The sequence below is a fragment of the Lichenostomus cassidix genome, chromosome 3, assembly GCF_008360975.1.
Source record: "Lichenostomus cassidix isolate B80296 chromosome 3, HeHo_3.0, whole genome shotgun sequence".
NCBI classification, from domain to species: Eukaryota; Metazoa; Chordata; class Aves; order Passeriformes; family Meliphagidae; genus Lichenostomus; species Lichenostomus cassidix.
The window spans coordinates 69,665,735-69,690,924 of NC_139483.1; the positions used below are offsets into that span (position 1 = coordinate 69,665,735).

General features: G+C 37.4%; 1 protein-coding gene across 5 annotated transcripts in view; it reads left to right on the forward strand.

Annotated features, from left to right (window-relative positions):
- Positions 1-3,099: 3,099 nt before the first annotated feature.
- The window catches only part of HACE1 (HECT domain and ankyrin repeat containing E3 ubiquitin protein ligase 1), a 49,967-nt gene continuing 27,876 nt past the window's right edge, over positions 3,100-25,190 (forward strand). For 2 of the 5 annotated variants that reach the window (XM_085056265.1, XM_085056268.1), the window contains exons 1-11: positions 3,100-3,294; positions 7,416-7,470; positions 8,587-8,676; positions 10,482-10,586; positions 11,878-11,953; positions 12,254-12,385; positions 13,532-13,614; positions 15,869-15,965; positions 18,638-18,739; positions 20,369-20,475; positions 24,250-24,496. In XM_085056265.1, the coding sequence (XP_084912391.1) occupies positions 3,219-3,294; positions 7,416-7,470; positions 8,587-8,676; positions 10,482-10,586; positions 11,878-11,953; positions 12,254-12,385; positions 13,532-13,614; positions 15,869-15,965; positions 18,638-18,739; positions 20,369-20,475; positions 24,250-24,496 (1,170 nt within the window). In that variant the 5' untranslated portion in view covers positions 3,100-3,218. Of the gene's footprint in view, positions 3,295-6,060; positions 6,206-7,415; positions 7,471-8,586; positions 8,745-10,481; positions 10,587-11,877; positions 11,954-12,253; positions 12,386-13,531; positions 13,615-15,868; positions 15,966-18,637; positions 18,740-20,368; positions 20,476-24,249; positions 24,497-25,190 lie in introns of those variants that run through there. The other 3 variants (XM_085056266.1, XM_085056267.1, XM_085056270.1) reach the window with 3 other exon arrangements.

Here is a 25,190-nt window from a genome sequence, read left to right on the forward strand (position 1 = left end):
TTTGTCTTCCCAAGTCATCACTATGCGTGGTGGAGCCCTGCTTTCCTTGGCATGGCTGAACACTTGATGGGAAACGGTGAACGAATTCCTTGTTTTACTTTGCTTTTGTTTTACGTGTTAAATTGTCTTTGCCTCAACCCATGAGCTTTCTCACTTTTACCCTTCCAATTCTCCTCCCCATTCTGCTAGGAGGGGGTAAATGAGCAGCTGTGAGGGGCTGAGTTGCTGAATGTGGCTAAACTACAACAAAGACCTCATGAGACAGAGAGTCTATAGAAGAACCTGTATTTAGGTCAAGGAAGACCTTGTGTTTAGGGTTGGGAGACTCTAGCTTATTGCTATGGAAATGAGCCAGTTAGTACATATGCTCCTCCCCTTCATTCCCAAGTAGTTTGTGACAGCATGGAAGGTAATAACCACCAAGATTTTATACACTCTGCATCCCAAGAAAAACTAATAAGAATTTAAGCCACAATGCAATCAAGAAACACTGGCTAAGTAAGAGTTAGAACTTACATTATGTCTTCATTGTCTACCTGCTCCCTAATAGTATTTCTGCCCTGCTGATTGCAGATCACATTAAACATTCTTTTTTAAAACACAATTTACTAAGGATTTTATATCACTGCTGTATCAATCCTTTAACTTTTGAGGATGCATCCCTGAATATGTTTTGTGTTTAGCACTGAATTAGAAGCTAAATACACACAAAAATAGAACATTTTGTGATTGATTGCATACCCCTAATGTTTTTGTTTCAGCCCATTATTTTGCTGCTTTTAAAGACGCCAAATATGTCTTGTGGCAGTGTTGTACCAAAGGAATATCACTGCAATTATAGAGGGTATTAAAAGAGAGATAACCCACAGATTCTTCAGCTGCTGGGCTTTTCTCTTCTTTGATACCTATGAACAGTTGTTCACACATATTGTGGCTCTAATATTAGGTGTGTCCAGAATCATTCTCACAGAAAAGGAAAGGGACCTCAAGAGGTCATTTAATTCATCCTCGGCACTAGTGAGGTTATTTAGAAATTGGAATAAGCTCTAACCTCAGCCCCTAGAAACTAGGAATAGAAGGAAATAGCTCTCTGAGACCCTGTGGAGAGAGGAGCCTGTGCTGCAGCAGATGTGCTGGCAGGAGTTGTGGCTCCACGTGGACCCACTCTGGAGCAGCGTGTTCCTGAAGGTCTGCACTCCATGGAAGAGACTCATGCTGGAGCACTTCATGAAGAACTGCAGCCTGTGGAAAGGACTAATGTTGGAGATGTTTGTGGAGGACTGACTCCTGTGGGAGTGACTCCACACTGGAACAGAGGAAGAGTGTAAGGAGTCCTCCCTCTGGGGAAGAAGGAACAGCATGGGAAGCATGTGATGAACTTACCACAGCCCCCATTTCCTGTCCCCCTATGCTGCTGGTGGGGAGAAGGTGGAGAATTTAGGCATGAAGTTGAGGAAGAAGGGAGTGGTGAGGGGAAGGTGTTTTCTAAAATTTTGTTTTTGTTTCTTATTAACCTACTCTGATTTGTTTGGTAATAAATTAAATTAATTTCTCCCCCCAGGTCGTATCTTCAGGACATTAATTATTTTTCCACTTCTACTTTGTCCTGTGCAGTGTTTCTTTTCCAGACAGCAGAGTTCCAACTCAGTTCCCACTCACATGGAAGCCAATTCACAGGGCCTTTTGCAATACGACATGGGATCACAGTTTTAAACTGAAGGAGGGTTGATTTGGATTAGATATAAGAAAGAAGTTTTTTACAATGAGTATAGTGAAACACTGAAACAGGCTGCCCAGAGAGGTGGATGCCCCAAACCTACAAACATGCAAGGTCAGGTTGAGCAGGGCTTTGAGGAAACTGATCTAATTGAAGATACCCCTCTTATTGCAGGGGTTTGGAATGGGTGACCTTTAAAAGTCTATTCCAATTTAAACTACTCCATGATTCTAGGATTCTTGATTCTCCTTGTTGTAATTTCTGAACCTTTTTCAAATCTTAGATAGCTTCTCTTAATTTTTTCCAAGCGAGAGTAATTGGAGCATTTTACAGAACGAAACAAAGAAAGCATCATGCAGAACCAGATCACAACAGATCCCCACAGATTCCCACAGACTTCCTTGCATTTGGAAGCTGATCATTAATAAAATCTTGTTGGATTATGATTTCTTCACATGCAATTTTTACACCATTTTTACATTCTCACTTCAAAGCATTGTCACGAAGCGCACACTCCCCTGGCTTGCCAAGATTGCATCAACACCTGAAGCATCATTAAAGGCAAAATACCCAACACTGAATGCTCCTTCACGCTTGACAACATGTGTTATCCTGCCAGGGGAAGAAATGAATTGACAGGCTCGTGCTGGCAGCCGTTTCCTTGCACAGTTCCAAGGGTCTGTAGTGTTTGTGCTGGCACTAGAAGGGCAATGCAGCAGGCGAAGGGTCTGGAGCACAAGTCCTGTGAGGAGCTGCTGAAGGAGCTGTGGTTGTTCAGCCTGGAGAAAAGGAGGTTCAGGGGTGACCTTATCGCTCTGTACAACCACCTGAAAGGAGATTGTAGCCAGGTGGGGTCGGTCTCCTCTCCCAACCAGCGATAGGACGAGAGGCCACAGTGTTAAGCTGCACCAGAGGAGGTCTTGGCTGGACATTTGGAAGATTTTCTTCACAGAACGAATGATCAGACACTGGAACGGGCTGCCCAAGGAGGTGGTGGAGTCAGTATCCCTAGAGGTGTTTAAGAAACGACTGGGTGTGGCACTTGGTGCTATGGTCTAGTTGACACGGTGGTGTTCAGTCATAGGTTGGACTAAATGATTTCAGAGGTCTTTTCCAAGCTGATGGATTCTGTGATTCTGTCCCGCTCAGGTGCGTTTGCAGCCATTCCCTCCCGCGGCTCCGGGGAGATCCGCGCGGGCAGGCTCACTCGGCAGGGACGGCTTCAGAAGGCAGCACTTTTTAACTTTTATTTGTAACAAGCAGACGCTTAAAGACCCCTTTTCCACTGGTTTTGAAAATCCATCCCCCTGAACCTTTCTACTTTCCTTCCTCCGGGAAAAAAGCAAACTGAGAGAAACCGCCACCGCCCCCGGCCCCGCCCCGCGCATGCGCGCGGCTCCCGGGGTGGCGGGCCTGGGCGGCCTCGGCGCCGCCAGCGCCGCGATGGGCTGAGGGCAGGGGCGGTGTGGGGTGTCCGCGGCTCGGGCTGGGTGCTCCGAGGATGGAGAGAGCCATGGAGCAGCTCAACCGCCTGACGAGGTCCCTGCGCCGCGCCCGCACCGTGGAGCTGCCGGACGGTAGGAGCGGGGCCCTGACGGGTCGGTCCCGGCGGCCTCCGCGCCCGGGCCGGCGGGGATGAGTTGAGGCGACTGGGAAGAATGGGCAGGGGCTGCCTCTCTGCGCCTCTGACGGGCTGTTTACTTGTCGTGGTGACAGCAACAGTGGCGTCCCCTTCCTTCCCTCGGTGCTTCGCCCCTCCGTCACCGGGCGTGGGGATCCTTGCCGGCTGCTGCCGCCCGAGCCCGGGGGAGCGGGGCTGGCTGTGCCGGACACCGTCTGGGTTCGCCTTTAAACCCCTCCTTAGCCGCTTCGTCGATGACGGAGTAACGATGACAAATCTTTGTGGGTTTTTTTTTTTTTTTTAATAGTGCTGATTTTTTTTTTTTGAAAAGGTATTGTAAGTGGCTGTCACCCGTCACAGCCTAATTTTTTGGCTCTAAAGGATTTCACATGGGTGCTGGTACCCCGTATCAGGATGGATTTGAAAATAGAGCTTTAGGCTCTTATGGCTAGTGGTTTGGTGTTCCAGCCAGGTCCAGTTTTTGGGAGGACTAACTGTAAAACTTTTGGATATGCAGAATTTCTGTTCTTGTGAGTCGTGTGCTGTCATTCCTCAGGGTTTACTTTTGGCTGCCTGTCTGGCAGCTTTCATCTCCAGTGATGGAGGAGGGAGAGTAATATTTTGTTTCTCCGTGCATTCCCTGTTTGGACTTCCTGGTGTCCTTCTGAACTGAGCTACACCCTTCACTTATTGTCACTTGTCACAGTTCTGATGTCTTCCAGTGCAGTTGCTCATAAATTTCACTTGACAGGCAAGTTTCAGGAAGATTTTGCTGCTGCTTGTAAGCTGTTGAATGGCAGCAGTGAATTATTAATTTAAGCTTAGACTTAAACAATGGAGTAGCACCAGTTTAACTAATTGAAGATGCTAAAATGAATAACGCTTTCCACAACCCGTGTTGGACCTGCTTTAAATTTACTCCAGTACTAATGCAGGCAAATTGATTCTGAATTTCATCTCTTTTCTTCGTGTCTTGGGCATTTTTATCTTACACTTCAGAGGTAGTTAAGTCTATGAAATGGCAGTGCAAGTGAAAGCCCTGAGACCTTTGGAGCAAGTATTCTATCACCCTGTAGTGCAGCAGCAGCAATGTGAGTTCTATGCATTCCCATGGAATTGCAGGAAACAAATCAGTGGGCCTGATATAAGGAGACAAATGGGCTTAAGATACTGAAATCTCAAATTGCATTCCAAGAAGGTCTCTGTTCAATGGCCATCAAACTTTGGGTCTGTCTTAGCTCATTATGCATCTTCTTTCTTGACCTTGGTGTTCCTTAGGTTCATGCAGGTCTGCCCAGACTCTTCTTGAGAAGCAGGTTTGGGTTGTAATGTATTGCTCCAAACATGTACTGACAGGATCAGCTTGGAATATTCCAGACTGGTCTAGTATATGTAGTTTGGTGGCTTCCTGTGTGCCTTGTCTGGCCTCTTGAATTATGTTTCCCGTCCACCACTGCATTTCAATAGCTTTAATTTAAAAGATACATAGTTTACCCCTCCATCCTTAAAGTGAGAGTCATAGTATTTTCTTAGGAAATGGAGATGAATGGTTGAATTTACTTATGCTGAAGAAGGCATTAAATCCAGGTATTGAACTTCCATTGCATGTGCCGTAGCCATTAGGGTGTTGTATTGGCAGTACTGACACTCCTTTAAGATTGTGATCTCTGCCAAATTCATGATGATATCTCTGAGGAAATAAAGTAATAAGTGTATCTTGCCAGGGCAGGATTCTAGATCATGAATTTTAAGTGATTTTATTTAAAGCGAGCCTTAAAATCTGAGTCCAGTGCCAGCGAATACCCTGAACTTGCAAATAGGAGTAGGTTTTTTTTAAATTACTCTTCCAATCTATCCTTCAGCAGTTGTTTTCTGGACACTTGAGAGCTTGACACAAATTTCTGGATTCTACTATTAAGGCTTAGTGCCTGAAAAGTAGGTCTTGCAGCCCAAAGCTCCGACAATGTATTTTGTGTGCCTTTTAAAAATCTTTATATAGTCAAGACTTGAAATGCAAGTAAGATAAAAAATAAATTCTGTGTATTAATGAGACATGTAATGTTTTTTTTCTACCTACTGTCTTGTAGTTTATGCCAGTTGGAGTTTTTTTATGACTAGAGAAAATAACCACCAAAGATAGGCATAAAAGCTTCTTAGTCCCACACCCTTTTAATTACTCCTCTACAGAAAATCTCTGGGAAAATCTGCATGTGCTCCACAGTGTAATTTCTGTTAATAGAACAGCAAAAGGCTTTGTTTTGTAACTGTACCATAAATACCTTTTATGGCCCAGCTACACTTGAATTTAACTATCATCTTTTTCTAGATCACTGTACTTGCAATATAGTTGAATTTAATTGGGCTCAATATTAAGCATTTCAGTTAAGTGTGCTGATATATTTAAAAGTTTTTTTTCACCTTTTTTGACCTCTTTAATAGGGCCTGATTGTGGAAGTATATAAGGATGTCATTTTTAAATTCAGTAAATGTTCTTAAATTCTGGGTTTTTTTGTTTTATTTGGAAAGCTTTAATTTTCTGCCAAGAGCTCCATGAAACAGCTCAATCAAGTTTTTTTTTTTTTTTTTAAATTTTTTAATTTGTGTAAACTGGGAGCTAATCACTGATAGATTTTTAAAAAGTGCTCAAATATTTTTCACAATTGATATCTTTATTTAGCATCTATTTAATTTTATTTCAGGGCTCTTTCTCTCTGTGTTCCCTCCCTCCCGGCTTGTTCTTCCCCCAGGAGCCAAATTCTAGGAGTGCGTGTTGGAGATGGAGTTATCTGATGCTCACAGAACTCTGCCATAAGCAACAATTTGTAGAGAGTTCAAACAGTAATAACAAATAGCATAGCTGCAGCATGGTAACAGTTTCTTGGTTCCACTTGATAACTGAAGAATCTTTATTTAATATTCAGTTAATGTCACCTTGCCTATCTAGTGGAAGTAGTGAATGTGTAGAGTATGGTCTACATGGTATGTAAAAGACATGAGATATGATACTTGTTTGGGACTGTTTTAATTCTTCCTGTTCTGATTGCTTTGCAACTTTGGATCAATGAGGGTGATGAGGAAAAACTTGAAAATTAAAGTTTTGTGAGAACAGTCCTGTATTTCCATATTCTGAAACTGTATACCTGTGTTCTCAGAGAGCATGGCCCCTCTGGTCATAAGTTGGCATCTACATGAACAATCTGTGGAGATTGTACTCTCAAAAATGGGTAGCTTGTTGAAGGGAAAAATTATAATAATTGTCTGTAATAAAAAAATATTGCACATTAATATTATTTATAATTATTATTTGTTAAAACCTTTTAAGTTTTGTCAAAATAATCTTCTAAAAATAGCATTTTACTTCAGGAAGTCTGTAAGTGACCAAACAGGCTCATCACACCCATGCAGTGTGCTGACATGTGCAGCAGTAATGACTGAGACTTTATAGCTGCATGTCAGTCTGTTCCCACCACTGACGTGGATCTTTGTGGTCTGGCATTTTTTTGTTGCCTTCAAGTGTGAAATATGAATTTGATTAGAGATTAAATATTAAAATGAAACTTATTGCACTCAGGTATTCAAGTATAGATAAAAATGGAATGATTACGAAGTAATTTAAAGAAGTCACTACTACAAAATCATAGTCTCAGGACTATGGAAGTCACCTTGGAAGACAGGAAATTTCCTTCTTTTTTGAAAATTAAATAATTAAGTATTTTTGTTGTGTTTGGGTTTTTTAAATGCGCATTTCTTAAAAACTCTGATCTAATTAACAGAATTGTCAAGTCAAAGAAATTGATGCTCCCTTGAAAATTCTGTAATTGTTCCTCTGTAAAGGGAAAAAAAGCCACATTGAAATTTCATGTTTTGCGATTCTGTTAATTATCTCTTTTATGTAAGTATGATGACTTTTTCTTTATAATGTGTGTATAATCTGTGTAAATCTTCGTGTGTATAATCTATGTCAAAAGAGTGATCTACTGAACAGTGGACACTTGAAAAGGTAAATGTGTTGCTAGATACATTTATTTTATGTAAAAGATACCTGCAAGATAACAGAGCAATTTAATGTCTTCCTAGATAATGAAACTGCTGTCTATACACTGATGCCGATGGTTATGGCTGACCAGCACAGGTGAGTGCTTCTTTAAATTTACCTTTTTTATCTTTTTAAGGTCTGAAAAACCCAGCATATTTGCTAAAGCTGTAGCTCCTGAAACTCTCTCAGAAGTTCTGCTGCTGAATTGTTATTTTCTAATTTGAAGTTAGTCACTGCCTGTGTGAATCCCAGCACACTTTTACCTGAGAAACCTGTTTTGGTTTATGTCGCAGACTGGAACTGGAATTTGTTCTGCTGATGCACATAGGGAAATTTGTCTAAGGATAAGAACAAAAGTGTTATTTTGTGACAGTGTCTTAGCTCTCTGAATGTGTATTTATGGATGACGTAGAAGCTCTTAGTCTCATTAGACATCTCAGAAAGACATGGACTAAGAGGTGGACAGTGAGATTGGTACTTCTGGGATTCCTCAGATGAGCAGCTGTTTCCTATACTCAGTTGTCCTCAAAGTGCTTGGGACATGGAGGCTATATAATACCAGGTAAATGGTGCCTCCTTCCCATGACTTTTGTAGGGAAGCAGGTAGTAACTCTTACTGAAACAGTAAGTTGTTTTTCCAGTCAGGGTAAACATTTGTTGTGCTATGTGATATTTTGTTTATTGCGTGCAAGGGTTTTAAATTATGTGATCAGCCCATTGCTGGAAGTTGAAGGGTCCTATTGAAATTTTTTATCCTTATCATGTGTCCTTCTACTTCATCAGTAAGATTTCACATACCAGTCTTCCCTCTGAACTTTGTCTGTGTTTGGGAAAACTGTTGGATATGTGGTTGGGGTGTCTGTAGTGAGATAAGGACGGAAAAGGGACTTTATATTTTGTTCAAACCAAAGCTATTAAAATGCTTTTTTTCCATGTTTGTAATGAAGTGATTTGGTTGTCTGGTCTAATTCTTACTAGTTTAAATTTGAAACAGTTGCCCAGTGTCACAGTTAATTTTTTACGTGCAGTAAGAAGTGAAAAGGTATTGTTAATCAGCAAATGCTTAAAAACTATTCAGTCAGTAATTAGTTGGGGGGAAAAGAAGTAGTGATTAAGTAAGAAATAGAGTACTTGTGTACAACTTATGGTATCAACTTTACTTGGATACTGTGAGCTATTTTTAAAATGAAAAAATTATCTTCCTGTTTGAAGGTCTGTCTCAGAGCTGCTGTCAAATTCAAAATTTGATGTGAATTATGCCTTTGGACGTGTGAAGAGAAGTTTGCTTCATATTGCAGCAAAGTAAGACTTACTTGAGTCCAGTCCAGAAGTTAACAATGAAAATGTTACCACAAATCTAAGGCACCAATGTAAGCTGGAAAACTCTGTAGTATCAGTTAACATTTTGTTTTCACATTTCCTTTTTTTATCTTGTTTGTTCTTCCTAGTAATGTGCCTGCCTCATTAGGAGGACAGATTTTACATATGATATCAAATGGCTTTCCAAATTCCAGTCAAGGAAATCTGGCTAGATACTTTTTTGCCTTTCTGTGAAATCTCAAGTCTCAGAAAAATGCAGCCATGATTTGCATCTCATATAGCTGGGTTACTCTTGCCTCTGTAGAGGTAGAGAACTCTCATCTGCGAGTGTTGATTGTTTTTGAGGTATTCTAAAGCAGTGGAAAGCATTTGGTGTTTGTTGGGAAGCAGCTCCAAAGTTCCAAAGTACTCCATGTGACCATAACTGAAGGGAATATAACTTGGGCACTCATTTCTAATACGTTTTGTATCCTGGATAGAGGGCTTAAGTGCAAATTTTATATCCTTGTTCTACATTATTTATTGTTTGTATAGCTCTTCAATGGGGATAACTCTATATTATATATAACTCTGCCAAGAAACAGACAGGTTAACACAACATAAATAGAAATTAACCACATAGTTTTTGACACGACTTTTCAGGAAACTAAACTTTAAACTAATGAATAAATGCTCTATATTTGGTCCCCCTTTTAAATATCCTGACAGTTCTTACATTTAAACAGTTAAAAAAAAGGCAAAAATAAAATCAATAGTAGTAGTGTTGCATATAGATAGCAGGTATTTGCTCGCAATCAAGGGGGAAATTCCAGCTTCTTAAACAGAGTGTTTTAGAAGTACCTGTTTCCCAACTATTTAATCTCAGAATTACGTACTGCTTTTATAAAATTTACTTAAGGAAGTACTTAAAAAATGCAAGCAAATTTTTATCATACACCTTAGAAGTATATTTGAAAATATGCTGTACTTATTGACTTTAAAACATGAGAAATTGTGTTACACTTAGTTTCTGGATGATCTTTTAATTTAGTTATTGGGTCATCAAGCTGCTGGTTTTGCAACATATTGTACAATTAGTCTTCACTTTCTTTGGGTTGTTGTGTAGCCGTTTTGATATTGGGAAGATATTTAAAAATGGGTTAGCTGGTCTCATCAGATACAAAAATACTTTTTTTATCTTTTCAATCAGCTCTTCATTAAGAGTTTTAGGAGCAAGATAAATGTATAATGCAGAGTCTCAGTCTCCTTGCTGACATTGGTTATCCTGAGGAGCTTCTATATTATGTAAAGAGAGTTACAGGTTCAAAATCAATAGCAAAGAAATATTTGTACAAATTTTAGAATTTTTCTGATATTCAAACTCTTAAACATAACTTCCAGCCAATGAAGCGTAACAAAACCTCATATACTTACTGGAAAATTTAGTCCTCTTAATAGATCAAGGATGAGGGAGGTGAGAGGAAATTGAAAGCAAAACTTTCTAAACAGTTTATAGTTTAAAGAATTACCAGTCTTAAAAGATTCACTGTTGGGTTTAAGTCATTAAAATCACAGAGAAGGCTGGCATCTATTCGTTGCTACAAGTTATATTTGGTTACTTCTTGCTGTATTAAGTGGCTTTGCTTTACCGTTGTGTAGCTTGACCTATGAGGGTGTAAAACAATTTTATGTAAAGATGTTCTAGTGAGTGTAATCTGTACATAATACTGCTGTTGTCTTTATGCCAATACAGATTTGGTTTGTAAATAACCGTGTTACAGTTTTTCCTTTTCTTATTTTCTTCTTAGCTGTGGCTCAGTTGAATGCCTTGTTCTATTATTAAAAAAAGGAGCAAATCCAAACTATCAGGACATTTCAGGATGTACTCCTCTCCATTTAGCAGCAAGGAATGGGTAAGTTTTTAAAATACTTAAACTCTTAAAAAATTTTGTGCATAATACTCTTGAGCTGGCACATTCTGTAATACTTTTGCATTGTTCAGAAAAATCCCTTTGGTGTTCACTTTTGAAAACAGAGATCATGGAACTTAAAATCCATGCTTTGACTATTCATAGAAGAATTTTTTATAAGTAGTAAATCATGTCTGAAATATCAATTCCAGTGCCAGTCATTTTAGTGTTTTCTGTTAATCAGGGGCATAGTGACTCTTACAACAGTGATTGGACAATGGATGCATTCACCTTCCAGTTAGCTGAGTGAGAAAAGATTTTGGAATGCTTGGAGGGGTTCAGAGACTTCAGATTTTTCTCAGATAGTGTCTCCAAGAAAATTTTTACTGCAAGGAAAGGAATACAGAGTTGGCCTTCACAAAGTTAGGAGAGGGAAAAAAAAACCCAAACCAGTGAGCAAGTACCCTTTTAAGACCTTACTTCTGGAATTGTAGTATGTGGAAACATGCAGCTGTAAAGGTAATGCTATTTTTTGATTTTTAGAACGTGTATGTGTTACAATAACTGAGTTGTGTCACAGCTGGTACATCACATGAGCAGGAGATAGTCTTTAGTGGCTTCTGGGTACCTGTGAGGACTATTTGTAGGAGAGGAAAGAAGCAGCCAAGTGGTGCATGATGAAATGCAGAAATACACACAGGAGACAGTTATGTAGAAATGAGGTACATGAAAGATGTGATAGGTCCCAAATAAAAAGGAAAAGCAAAATAAATTTGTAAAGGTAAAGCAGTTAGAGGATTAAAGAATGTTTAAAGACCAAATAAAACATGAATTAGGAAAAAATTCCTCTACTTTTATTAAAACAGTAATTGTACTTATCAAAGATTTGTATAGTGTTACCAAGACTGTCTCATTAAGTAGTGATTTAGTGGTGTACTGTAAACATGTTCACTGAAGTGTACAGGTGATCATGGACTTCTGAACTCTGGCTTTTTGTCTTGAAAGGATACATCATGCTGAGCTGCAACTGTTAGAGTAGTAGTTAAGTGTTTCTGCGCTTTCCACAAAAATAGCTATGGTTTTAGCTCTGTGTTGTTGTTGGCTACTCTTGCACTGTCTGAGTCTCTGTGAAGATCACTTCTCTTTTTCATCTGCTCAGTACTGTACTCCTTATAAATTGGAACTACCTACTATGCTTTGAACAATAATTACTTAGAGTATGTGGAGCTTTAAGAAGATAGTCTTTACTAGCGATTTTCCTTGACTGCATTTTAATGTACTCTTTTGTTTATAGCCAGAAGAAATGTATGAGCAAGCTGCTGGAATACAGTGCAGATGTCAACATTTGTAATAATGAAGGCTTGACTGCAGTAAGTGCTATTGATTATTATGGTGGTCTTAAATGAATCAAGAATTTGGAGATGCTTGGTTTTTAAGCTTTTGCCATCTTACATGTAAAGCAAAACTGCTGTGTGTCCAGTGCCATCAAGAATCAAAAGATGTGATCAAAATACCTAAGCATATTATAGTATTTTTCAAAGTTTCTCTTCATATTATTCAGAGCTTCTGTTTGTGAAAGTGTTCACAATATTAGCCAGGTTTAAAATAATTTTTATGAAATGTGTATATTATTGCTAAAGGAAACATGTATGTCATCATTTTGTACTTAGATTCATTGGTTGGCTGTCAATGGACGAACAGAACTGCTTCATGATCTTGTTCAGCATGTCACTAATGTAGATGTTGAAGATGCTATGGGACAGACAGCCCTTCATGTAGCTTGTCAAAATGGACACAAGACAGTGAGTTTCTAAATTGTATGAACACAATGGATTTGTGAAGAACTTGGTAATGCCTGCAGGTTGTTGTGGTTTTTTATAAACTTTAGACATGCACATGATAATGGCTAAAGTGTGAAGAATGCTGGTGTGTCTTAGTATTGACTGCATATATGTCCATGGGAACAACTTACTTATTCTTGTGGAGGGGATTGATCTTAGTGCTTATGGGAGTTTAGGTGACTTACTGTATTGTGTTCAGCTGTTCTGCAGTACTATTATTGCCTTGTTAAGATGAAGTTTTTATATAATGTTAAATGTTTGAAAATGTTTTCCCTTACTTTTCAGAATATGTTTAATTTATAATTGTGCCAGCTATTATATGATTTTGAAATCTGAAATATTAATTTTCTGTCAGTAAAAAATGAACACAAAGTTGGGTCAGTTATATTTTTAACACTAGAAGTAAACAAGTTCAAATAAACTCTTCTGTTATTGATCTGTGTGAATAATTTTTATGCCTGGCCTTGCATTAGGGCTGGCTGCTTTAAAGGTCTGGATGCTTTAGCTGAACTGCATTAGAGCCCTACAGGGTTATACAGATTGCCTCCAGAACTATTTACTGCTTAAAAAAAAAAAAAAAAATTCTACCCAGATCCTTTCTGTTGTCTTGCCAGTGCTGCATTTTGGAAGACCAAATTCAAATTCTGAAAAACTGTTACCTATAAATGTAGCAAATTTACGTGACTGAAATGTAACAAAAGTTGTTTGAGAGTCTTCTCAGTGTTTTTGTATTTTAGAATTTGCTTATCTAGTTCTTCTAGTCTAGTTTGAGTTTGAAACTTCAGCTTGTGATAAGGCTGTATATGGCTGTCACTAACTTCAAGTTATTTTGTAATTTTTTTTGTTTGTAAATGGCTTGTAGCTTAAGGAATCTCTAGGATTAGCCGAAGTTCAGTAAAAGATGCTGTTATTAAAGTGGGAAGTTCGAAGGAAGCTTTATGAGCTCTGATAGCCATGGTTTTCCATTCAATATTTAGGAATTTTGATCTTGAGGTTCGTTATTGAAAAGGAAATTCTTCAGTGTGATTAGACATGCATGGCACTAAATAGTTGCAATAGGGTTTTCCACTGTTCTCTTTCTAATGCTGGTGTTTCCTTCTCTTGTAGACGGTGCAGTGTTTGCTGGACAGCGGCGCAGATATAAACAGGCCGAATGTTTCTGGGGCAACTCCGCTTTATTTTGCTTGCAGGTTATATATTCTTAACTTTGGAATACTGGCCTAAAAGTGATTTTTTTCCCCCCCTTTTGTAGTAACTGATCAGAAATTGAAAAATTTAGGAAATACAAAAGCTGACTGGTATTTCATCTTGTCTCATTTTTGAGTGTCTTATCTAAATACTTAGGTTAGTACTGCAGGCTTATGTACCTCTTTCTAACAGACATGTTAAACACATACCTGTGCATGTTCTAGCATGGGTCATAAATTGTTGACTGCTGAACTCTTTTCTGAAAAAATAAATTCTGCCAACTTAGATTATTTTGAGTACACTAAAACCAGAGCCTTTTATAAGGCAAGTTTGACTATACCTTAATGTCCATTATGGTACTACGGTATACATGAAATGTGCATGTGTGTCTTAAAGTTACCATCTTGAATTAAAATTACAATGTTGTTTTGGTCAGTTCTGTTTTCTTCAAAGTTTAATTATATTTCAAAATTAGTCACATATTATGAATGACCTTTTGCTTTAATTAGAGCATTTCTGTGATTTGTTAGAGCACTTAAAATTTCAGCAATCCATGTGCTTTGGTTACATAGTTCAGATAAGATTGTTACTATAAACAAAAGGAGAAATGGACTGGCCTGCTAAGAATTGTGGTCTCTGGACATAGTGTATGTTGACTCTTGGCAGTTAAGAAGAAAGGAAGTGGAGAATAAATAGCTGCTAGCCTTGGTCGTTGATTTAGGGACTGATATTTGCACAAACTTTCAAATAAGTAAACAGCTTGTCTCGGCTTGGAGGCTTTTCGTAAGAAGGGAATGTTGCAAATACAGCAGTGATAACCTTTGGAAATTAACATCTGGAGCAGCTGGCAGGGTAGAATGAACAGGGTGTGTACTACAGTGAACCTTGGAAGAAAGGTTGTAGGTCCCTGATGACAGGGAGGTCAGGATGTGGTAGCAGTGATGGGTGATAAGCTGCAGAAATGGCGTCAGTATTCAAAGTCTGAAAAAGTATGAAACATCTGTTTTGTCAATGTGTTAGGTTGTGCATTTAGTCTAGAGAATTACAGTGAAGATGCTGCAAGTAGGCTATTAGTCTTAGCTCCTTTCTGACCCTCAGTGTTTGCACTGGGGCAAAGTCTGGTACATTAGATTAACCTGTTGGTTTCCTGGGCTGGAAGGACAGGAATGAGAATTCATCTGGGAGCTACTGAGAGGTCAATGAAGCTATTTCTTGCCCCTCAGCTGTTAGTTGCAACTTTTCTTGTGCCCTTTCTGAACTGGTAGGCTGAACCTATTGGGCTGAGGATGCAGGCAGCCTTGGTATGTTCCAGTATGACAAATACTCATATACCTTTGTATAAAGGGTCTACTGCAAACTAGCTTGAGAAATAAAACTTCATGGAAAAAGCTTGTATCTGTAAGCTTAATTGCTATGGCTTTTGTACCAGTCTTTAATTTCACCCTTTAGATGCTTCTCTGTTGTGTTTGGCAGTATATGCACTGAATGCTGGTGAAGGCAATAGTCAAGTAGTCTTTCCATGTGTTTTTAATGAAGTAAACCTCTGACCACTGGTACCCAATTTCTCATGTTTTTTTTCAGAAGAAAGGGTTTGGGAAACTGTTGAGATGTATAAATAATCATTGGTCTTACTGTTTTCTAGGCAATGCTGGCACATGTTGGAATAGTTGTTTGTGAAATGTTTGACTCAAGGGAGCTAAATATCCTATACAGTCTATAAGTAGATTAGTGAATAGACTGTGAAATAGGCTTTAAATGCAAAAGTAAAATTTGTCTCTCTTAAAGGCTAAGCAAGATATTTATATTATACTAGTGAAAAGAAAATAGAACCATTTGAGTGATGTATTGATCTCTTGTGCAAAAAAAAAAGTTATCAATAAAAAAATCTTACTAATGTTTTATTGATGGTTAAAACACAATTAGATTATTTTTCCCCCAAATATGGTAGAAATGAGCAAAGAACTTGGTTAAGAGTACTTCCTCTGTGAAGTAAATTAGGGTGTAAATTGAGAAAGAGCTCTCTTTTTGCAGGAAATACAGCTCATAGATATTTATGGGGCGAGGCTAAGATGAATAATTTCTGAATGATGAGGGTGACTCTGACTTGATAAATGGGCCTTACATAATTTTGCGCTGTTCTTTTGCAGTAGCGGTTTTCTTGTAGCTTATGTTGGTTTTGTTTGTTAGATGCAATACAGACAGATCCATGACTCAGAGCATAAATACTGTATTAACTGTCTCTCTTCTTTTGAATAGCCATGGTCAGAGAGACACTGCACAAATTCTTTTGATGAGAGGAGCCAAATATTTACCAGACAAGAACGGTGTTACTCCGCTGGATCTCTGTGTACAGGTATTAAGTTAGCAACACTTTTTCTCTGAATTTCTGTGCCTTAGTACAGTGTCACCTGATCATTATTACCTTTTTTATCCTTAAGGCCTCTGAAAGATGGTAGTCCTTTGGCAAAACAAATGCAAAAAAAAAAAAATTTATAATTAAGTTGATCCTACAGGCAGGTTCATAATTTCTGCCCTTTGCATAAGTCTAATGCAAGAATTAACCTTACGAGAAAGAGTTTGCAGAGCTCCATTTGAATAGAAAGTTTGGGAATCCTTGGTTTGATGGTAATAGGCAATTTAGGTGCTTACTGGTTAACAAGTAAGAAGTAAAGGCATGCAGAAAGGAGAGATATTTTTTTTTTACCTCAAATAATAGATTTTCTTTTCTCTTGAAGAGATATTGCTATTGAAAACAAACAAAACTTACATGATGCTGACTCTTAGTTTTCAAATCTGTTTCTATATCTGGATGAGGAACAAAAGTCTTACATGTTTTCAACTAATGCAGCATTTTCAACTGCAAAAGTCTTTCTTGTTTGATACCAGTGCTGCTTGTACTGCTTGCTAAAGTGACTTTTCTTGATTTGTGAAGACTTACACTTTTTCCTGTAGGATCAATTGAAGGTCAGTGTGTAGATAAAGTGGACTAATGGAAGCTTTTGAACCTTTGCTAGTAATCAGACTAGAAAACTGAACTGAAAGCTGAAGAAACCTAATCACTGGACTGAGTGGACATCACTGCCTTGGTGCATGTCATTAGTTTGTCAGGATAAAGTTGAAATTTTCTATTTTTTTTCTGTATTTTCAGATTATTACAACCTGAAGTTATTTAATTTCTGAGGCTTCCTCATGTGCCTAAGACTTGCAATTGAAATAGTTGTGTGTGTGTGCAACAGTGTTGTCTCCAGCACTGGTGGAATATTTTTGGAGTGTTTAACTCTGAAAGCTTTATTTCACAGTCTGTCTGTGGAAGACCTTGGTCAAGTTAGGTTACTTACAGTATTTCTTTTTGGATATAAGAAACCTAGTAAGTCCTCGGCTCTGTCCACTGAGAAGTGCCAGGTCACTATACTATCTCACTCCTGACTTGACTGTGAAACTCAAGAGTTGATTTGTTTCTTTTTTTCCTTTGTAATGGCAAAATGACTTATCATTACATAAAACTACATGGAATCTGGTCAGTTTTGAGGTTTTCTGCAGCGACAGACCTGTAAGACAGTATATGGCAGAGAGGTTTAGATTAGATATTAGGAAAAATTTTTTGATGGAAAGGGTTGTAAAACATTGAGGAAGACTGCTCAGGAAGTGGTGTAGTCTACATCCTTGAAAGTGTTAAAAAAATTGTGGCTATGGCACTTGAGGATATGGTTTAATAACATATATAGGGGTGGTGCTAGGTTGATGTTTGGACTTGATGATCTTAAAAGTATTTTCCAACCTAAATAGTTCTGTGATTTTATACCTCTGTATACTTAATGGTACAGTTCTTATTTTTTATGATTAGCATTTTGATTTCTGCTTTAGTCTCCAGTTTTGCAATTTCTAGGGCAATCTCTAATTTTGCAATCTCTACCTCTGTATACATAAAACTTCTGTTAACTTCTTTTAGGTGTGAGTAGTGACACCTGGTGTTTGTTTTGTAGTGATGATTTTACTGTGTTCAGGATCATGCAGTGTACATGTTCAGGATGCCAAGTAACAAAGGAGAAAACAATATGTTTTCTTTTGTTTTACATTGAGGGTTTTATTCTATGCTTACAGGTTTGTTTTTTCAAAGTCAATACATGTTTTTAGAAGACTGAGATTATAGATTCTCATACTTCTTGCACCATTGCTTTGGTCTTGAAGTTTTGACTTTCATTAATTCTTACAGATTCTGGGTGGGTTAATTTTTAATACTTGATTTTTTGGTACCTGAATTAATTAAATTAATATTTTTAATGTATGGTTATCACTGAGGTAATGTCAGCTGTCGTTCAAAGAGGTGTCCTTGGAGTTTTGGTATTTAATACATTCTATGGTCATCTTTCTAGACTAGAAGTTGATGCATATTCAGGTGTTAGGTGTCTTCTTAAAAATGCAGCTGTGTTAAAGAAGATTTGATACAAATAAACCACAAAATCAAGTTCTGTTCTTTCCGGAAAACATTTTTTCTTGGAAGCATGTAAAGTTAGTCTAAGGCACAAGTGGAATCATACTTGGGTATTGATTTTAAAGTTAAATAACCCTTTTGTGGCCTTATCCTATTTCTTCCTGTAACAAGTCAGATATGTGTTTTATGAACCTTTAGAAAATCTTTGTTTTGAAGGATTAGATTCTGAGTGTAATTAAGTAGATGTCAGCAACAGGAAGAGAAGTGAAATATTGCACTGTTTTCATTCTCTGGTGGTTGTTGGCTGAAGTGTTGTTCATCTGTAACTTTAGTTTGTAAGTAGAAGAATGATTGAAAAAAAACAGAAAAAAGGGAGTGGATGTATGTGAGCCAGAATACTGAAAAAATTTGATTCTGTCTCCTCCCAAAAGTTCTGGGATACTTAACTTTGCTACATTATTGAGTTTCAATTTATTTTAGAATAGGATTTCTCTGTTCAGCATTAAAAAAAAAGTAAACCTCAATAAATGTTATTGTCTATAATAGTCTAACTCTCAATTCTAAAGTTTCTTTTAATTAAAATGTTTTTTTAGGGTGGTTATGGAGAGACTTGTGAAGTCCTAATACAGTACCATCCTCGACTTTTCCAGACAATAATTCAAATGACACAGAATGAAGATCTACGGGAAAACATGGTAATGCAGTATTACATGTTTTAAAGCCAGAGATTTGTCTGTGTGTGGTGCAGAGCTGAGTGCTTAATCTTGGAAGACCCTACCAGCAAGTGACTGTCAGTGCCGCAGTAGTTGACTACTAGGTATCTTTCTTTCCTCGTGGAAAAGCGCAGTCTTCACAGAATTTTAAATACAAGAATTTGGAATTAAATGTAGGATCTGTTTTAATTTAGTGTTCTAACTTTGCATATTTGGCAAAGTGATCTAGACAGTTGAAAGAGCAGAAACTGCAAGTTTCAATACAAAGGTGCTGGTAAGAGCATTCTTGGAGGCCTATTTGTGTAACAGGGCCTATTTTCCTTCATTTAGTCATTATCTGCAGATGTCCATTCTAAGATGTGTCTTGAAGCTGAATCATCCAGAATTAACTTGAAAGTTTGTAGTGTGAGCACTCATCTGTATGAACTTGCCTTGTACAATTAGAGTGTAAAAGACTGCAGCCAGAATTTAATTTGATGATTATTTCTGTAGGTGAAACTACCCTGTTTCTTTTTTGATGGTTCTCTTATACCTTGTTTCTTTTATTATTGTGGGGTAGTTCAATATAAAGCAAAGAAAAAGCAAGGAAAAAAGTTCTGTTTCTTGATTATGTAGGGGAAAGGAAGCATGGGGTGCCTTTTTCCTCTTCCAAATCTGGCTAGCTGTGGGTTTTTAATAGATTATTTGTTTTAAATGACTGCAAACCATCTTACAGACTGTAAAAAAACCCAATTTAGTAAGGTGTTGGCTGCCAGTTCACTTAATTTGGTTTGCTAGATTCTTGATGTTTCCATTTTCTCTGTAACTCCATTACTTCCACTATAACAGTGAGGATTTCTAAGTCTGTATAAAAACAGTGTTTAAATTTCTGAGACAGGGTTGAGGTTTACAGAGTGCAGTGACAGAAGTGAGAATTCTCAAAATGTATGTTAGATTCAAGGGGAGATGCTATAGATGATATAAATTAAAAGAGAAGGAAAAAGAACTGAAACAATGGAACAAAAAGACGTTTTGTATATTGTAGAAGTGAAGACAGTAAATGGGAAAAATAAATTTTTCATTGGTCTGAGTAATGGTGGAGGTGTGTGCATAAACAAGATCTTAATGAGGGGCTATGCAAAATATATTAGATAATATGTGGTATAGTTCTGCTTCATTGCTGAAATGTAATACTATTTTGAAAATTATTTTCTGTGACCAAGTCTGAGTTGTTCTGCTCAGTTTTGGGTAATGACCAGTTCATATTATCTGGAAGTGATGACATGGGGGAACTGGGTATATGTTACAAGTCAGGATTCATATTTTAAATGTCATAAGTTATTGTTATGAATTAATAATATAGGGTTAAGCATTCAGCATTTGCAGCATTCTGTAATGTTAAATACCGTGTAGTACAAGCATCAATATTAGAATGTGTACCTTAGCTGTAGTCTTTGTAAATCATAATGAAACATTGACTGAGGTAAGATTAGGGGTTGTACAATATAGATGTACATTATTACTGCTAGATATTAATGCTTGGGTGATAGTGCTATACATAATGTATAAATTACTGTTGATCTGATGCTCCTTGACACGATGCAATTGCTTTTTTTTTTTTCAATCCTTCAGTTGCGGCAAGTTCTGGAACACTTGTCTCAGCAGAGTGAAAGCCAATATCTTAAAATCCTAACAAGTCTTGCTGAAGTTGCTACAACAAATGGTCACAAACTGCTTAGGTAAGTGTGAGATCACAAGTTGATAAACTACCTAGTAGTTAATGTCACTTAATAGTTTTAATAGTCCAAGCTGTCTGATGCTCAGCACGTCCTGGAGTAGATGGATCTCAAGTCTGATTTATATGAAAATTTCTGTTTAGATCACTGTCTTCACAAAGACTTCAAGAGAAGAAGTTGGTGTCCTTGTATAGCCACTGGTATCTAGAAGCTTGAGTTGCAGAGAAGTGTATTTTTTGGTTGATTAGTTTGGCTATGTCAGCCTTCAGGAAGGGAAGCTTTTTTAGACAGCTATCAGCTTTTATTTTTTTCTTCACCCTTTTTACTTTTTCTTTCCTTCCACATTTTTACCTTTCGACATGCTTCCTTAGTATGCTGGAGGAGAGTTTTGTTGCTTCAGACACTTGTCTTATGTTTGCTGGCTCTGGTTGCTTTCCATGGCTACTAATATATATGAGATAAAAAATTTCTTCTACCAGTGTGCTGTCTCAGCAGCACAAGGAGCAGTTACTTGAGGAGATGCATAAAATAGGCAAGCATATTTACCTGGTATGCTTCCCTAGTTTTTGTGCCATCTGTTTGAGGGAGTTTGTGCCAAAACAATTTGTCTGCAATTTGTTGGAAGAGTGGTAATATTTTGCTGTTTTCAATAGCTAACAGGTTTTTATGTAACCTTTATTCTTTAATATAAGCTAAGAAAATATTTACTGAAAGAGTCAAGAGCCTGAAAATATGAAGGAAGTTCCTTACCAACATATTTGGACAAGAGAGGTTTAAGAGTGTTCTGTAATCAGAGAAACCTGTCAGCATAGGTTGTAGAGGAATATGATTTGGGAAGATTCTTTTTAACTGGGACTGGGGTGTGAGGAGCCCATCAGTTAGAAGGAAAATAAATAGTATAGTCTTACTTCTAGGTGCCTTTTTTTTTCCTTCCCCATTAGACATGTTACATTTGAATGGAGCTTATAGATACCAGGTCAGAACGCCTGGATGATGGTAGGAAATTCATTACACAGTTAATAAGTCTTACTCTGATGAGTGTTCACTTTGATGAATTAGTATAAAAGTCTGAAACCCTTTAAATGTTTGGGGTTAAAGTGTGTAGACATTAATGAAATTTTGTTGCTGCAAAGATAACCTTTTGGAGAATTTCATCTGTTGCGGAGTTTCAGTGTGTATCAGCCTGTCACATTTCTTTTTGTCTCCAGACTTCCTTAAGAGAACCAATAGATCTCCCACAAATAAATTGTGATAAAGTGTAAAACAATTGTGCAGGAAAGGGTTTCAAATTTGCTCTGAATAGGGACGTTATTGAAAGTTGTGGTAGCTGCTTTATATCATATGAGGTAGTACTTGTTTCTCTTCCAGTATCTTCAGAAGTAAATTAAACTGATTGTTTAGATTTGATTTATTACTGTTGTTGCTCGTCTGAATTTATCAATGCTTCCTCAGTATGGCTGTAGAAACAGTACCCACGTGCCTGTACTGTCTATGAGTTTGGGCTGCTGTGTGCTCCTGTATTGCTGCATATGGGTGGGCTAGTGGAGGCTGAAGGCAAGATGGAAGTGTTGCATAGTGTTGCATTGGATGAGGACTCATTTCTAGAGATAGCAGTACCTGGAGTGTCCTGTGGACTCTTACTGGCCCACTTGTCTTTGGTACTTTGTAGTATGTCACTACAGAAATGTGATGGAAAAAGAAAACAATTCCAAGAGAGTTTCACAGACACAGTTTTGCAAAAACTGTGTCTCTTTTCTCTCCAGCTCTGTTTCTTGTCAGAAGCAGTGAATTTCTACTTCAGGAAATATTTCTCAGTTGCTTTGTTATAAACAGAATGAGGATTAAGGTAGTACTTGGTGAATACTCTGAGCTTGCGCCTCTTTTTCTCTCTCTCCTTCCTCCAGCGATAGCATGTAAAATGTACTCTCTACGTGGAAACCTCCAAAAATTTTCTTGCATGGCTGAACTAATATAATCTCTATTAGTTTCCTGGGTACTCACCCACAACCTGTTGTTTTTGGGTTTGTCTGTTGTTCAGTTCAAAAGTATCTAAAATTGTTTTTTATAGTGCTTCTAGCAAGTATCCAGGAGTGCCACTAAGCTTCTGCTTTGAGTACAAGCAAGGACCCTATTTCAGTTAGAATTATCTTCGTCATGTATTTCTTTTTTCCAAAAAATAATGGAAATGTGACATGTTTGGTCTTGCTAGTGCAGGTTAGGCCTAGCTGAATGTTTGCAGACATGCCAGTATAAGTTTCAGTAAACTATTAAAAGGCCTTTAAGGTTTCATCAGGAAAACACTGCTGCTGAGATGTGATAAACCTCAGTTGAAATGTTAGTAATTTTTTTCTTTTCTTTTTTGAATAGTTAAGTTAACTTCTTGAGTTAGCTGCTTGTATTCATAGATTCTTTTTGGTATTCTTTAGGTATATAAGCAAAGATTTTATAAATGCTAATTTTTAGCTGTGACCAGAGCTTCTGGTAATAAAATTGCACGTTGCCAGTCAGGGGATTTTCTTTACCTGGTTAAAAACTTAACATTCCTATTGTAGCTCTGTTTACACTTTCTGTTCCTTTCTTATATTGATTTACTGAAAATTTATCTGGTTAACGTATAAATTGTGACAAGAAAGTCACACTTTGTGTGTTAGTTTGGTAAAATTCTTAGTACATTGCTTTTTAAAGTTAACAACTCACTGACAGCCATTAAAATGTGCTGAAAACAAATAGGTCTTTTGCTGATGACATAGGCTGAATGAGATCATAATAAAGCTACTCTAGCTGTTACAACTAACTGTGTTTCAGGTTTGTGAATTAACAGATTATTAATTGCAACAAAGGTTTACAGCACCCTATGAGATACCAGTTTTCTGATGCTTACTGATCTGGCTAGGATGCATGCTTTTAAGTTGCAAGTACTTTAAGGATAGAATTGAGTATGTGCTTGCTTCTATAATATTTATAAGTTAGTAGGTTTAGATAGAAAAAGAATTTCATGCAGATTGTTATGCATTCAAGACAGAAGAATTCTTACTAATTGGGGTTTAAGGAAGAAAACCAAGTTGAATTTGGCGGAGAATGTTCTGCTTGTGCGTAAAGTAATTAATATCTCATATTTTGCACTGTTATGGTACTGAGTTCAGTGTTGGCCAGTTCAATTAAGGAGACATTAAACTTTAAGTAGATTTATTGGATAAATAAAAAAAACCAGTGGTGGTTTTGTTTAGTATCTTTTAGATTTTGTTTTTCTTGAGTAGAAACAGTGGCATCCTTATCACCTTGATCCCTTGTTTGGTTGAGGCAGTTAGTGGACATCTAGAATAATAGCTGGTGAGGATAAGCTGTGGCAGCATATCAGAGCAGTCAGTATGCTTTTACCATTGGATGCTGTTGTTTCTGGGTTAAAAAACATTTTCATCTGGACATCCCAGTTTGTTTCCTACACTGAGATTCTTACTCTAGTAAGTTGAATTTCCTCCCAGCAGTTCATAAGAAGAGTTTGTGTCTGTAAAAACAAATGAAGTATTTTGGAAGATCTGGAATTTGCTGCTCTTGCTTCTAGTTAAAATTACATGTACATGTTAGTAAAATCATAATGCTTATATTTGACTTCTGGGGCTGGTGCAGGAAATGAAAGTTAAAATTCACTAGAGTTTGAAGCTTAGGGGTTTGTTTCAGCATGTGTATCAGACTCTACCATTAGGTTGCTTACTCCTTAATATACTAAATTGTTTCATCTAGGTAAAGAAACTTAAACATTCCATTTTTTTCCCCCAGCTTGTCAAGTAATTATGAAGCTCAAATGAAGAGTCTCTTAAGGATCGTGAGGATATTTTGCCATGTCTTTCGCATTGGCCCATCCTCTCCCAGTAATGGAAATGACATGGGCTACAATGGAAATAAAACTCCAAGAAGTCAGGTGTTCAAGGTCAGAAAAGTATATGATGTTGTTAGGAAGATAGACGTTAAAGAGATGAATTTCACAAAGCATGCATTCATTAATCAGACATCTCATGAACAGGAAGTAAGTTTGGTTAATGTCCCTATCCCTTCTTAAGTTAAACCTTCCTCTCTCCTTCTCTTATTTTTTCCCACTGAATTCATTTAATCACTGATGCACATCTCATGATTTCTGTTTATTTCTTATTTAATAGATTGTTTATTAGATGTTGAAGGTTTAGTTACCCAGGTGACATAGGTAAATTTTGTTTTTATTTCTGTTATTTAAGAGTGTAGTAATCTTCAAAGATGGTATTATTAATATAATATATTAATGCAATTTCAGAATGGTAGTCAGAGATTCACTGGGAGTTCTGATCAGTACACTTTATCCAGCTTTACAAGACAAATGGAAACAATTGAATTCTTGATCTGTTTGTTGTTTTCACTGTGATCATGAAGTCTTTTCCCAAGTTGTTGTTGGATTTTATTGTTATGTGCTTTGAAATGTATCAGCTCACTACTACCCTTGCAAGGTTATTGATTTATAGCTGCTTTCAAACATAGTCTTTAGGTGGCTTGCTGGTTAGAGGTTCAATTCCTGAAGGTGTTTGGGTTTTTTATGTTTGTTTGTTATGGAATCCCTCTGTAGAAAGCCGTAAATTGCCTTTTTGTAAAGAAGTCCTGATTTCCTGTGTTCCACTCAGTCTTCATTGGATGTAAAACTTCCATACTCTTCAGAGCACCTGAAAAATAAGTACTGCAGGATAATCTTTATT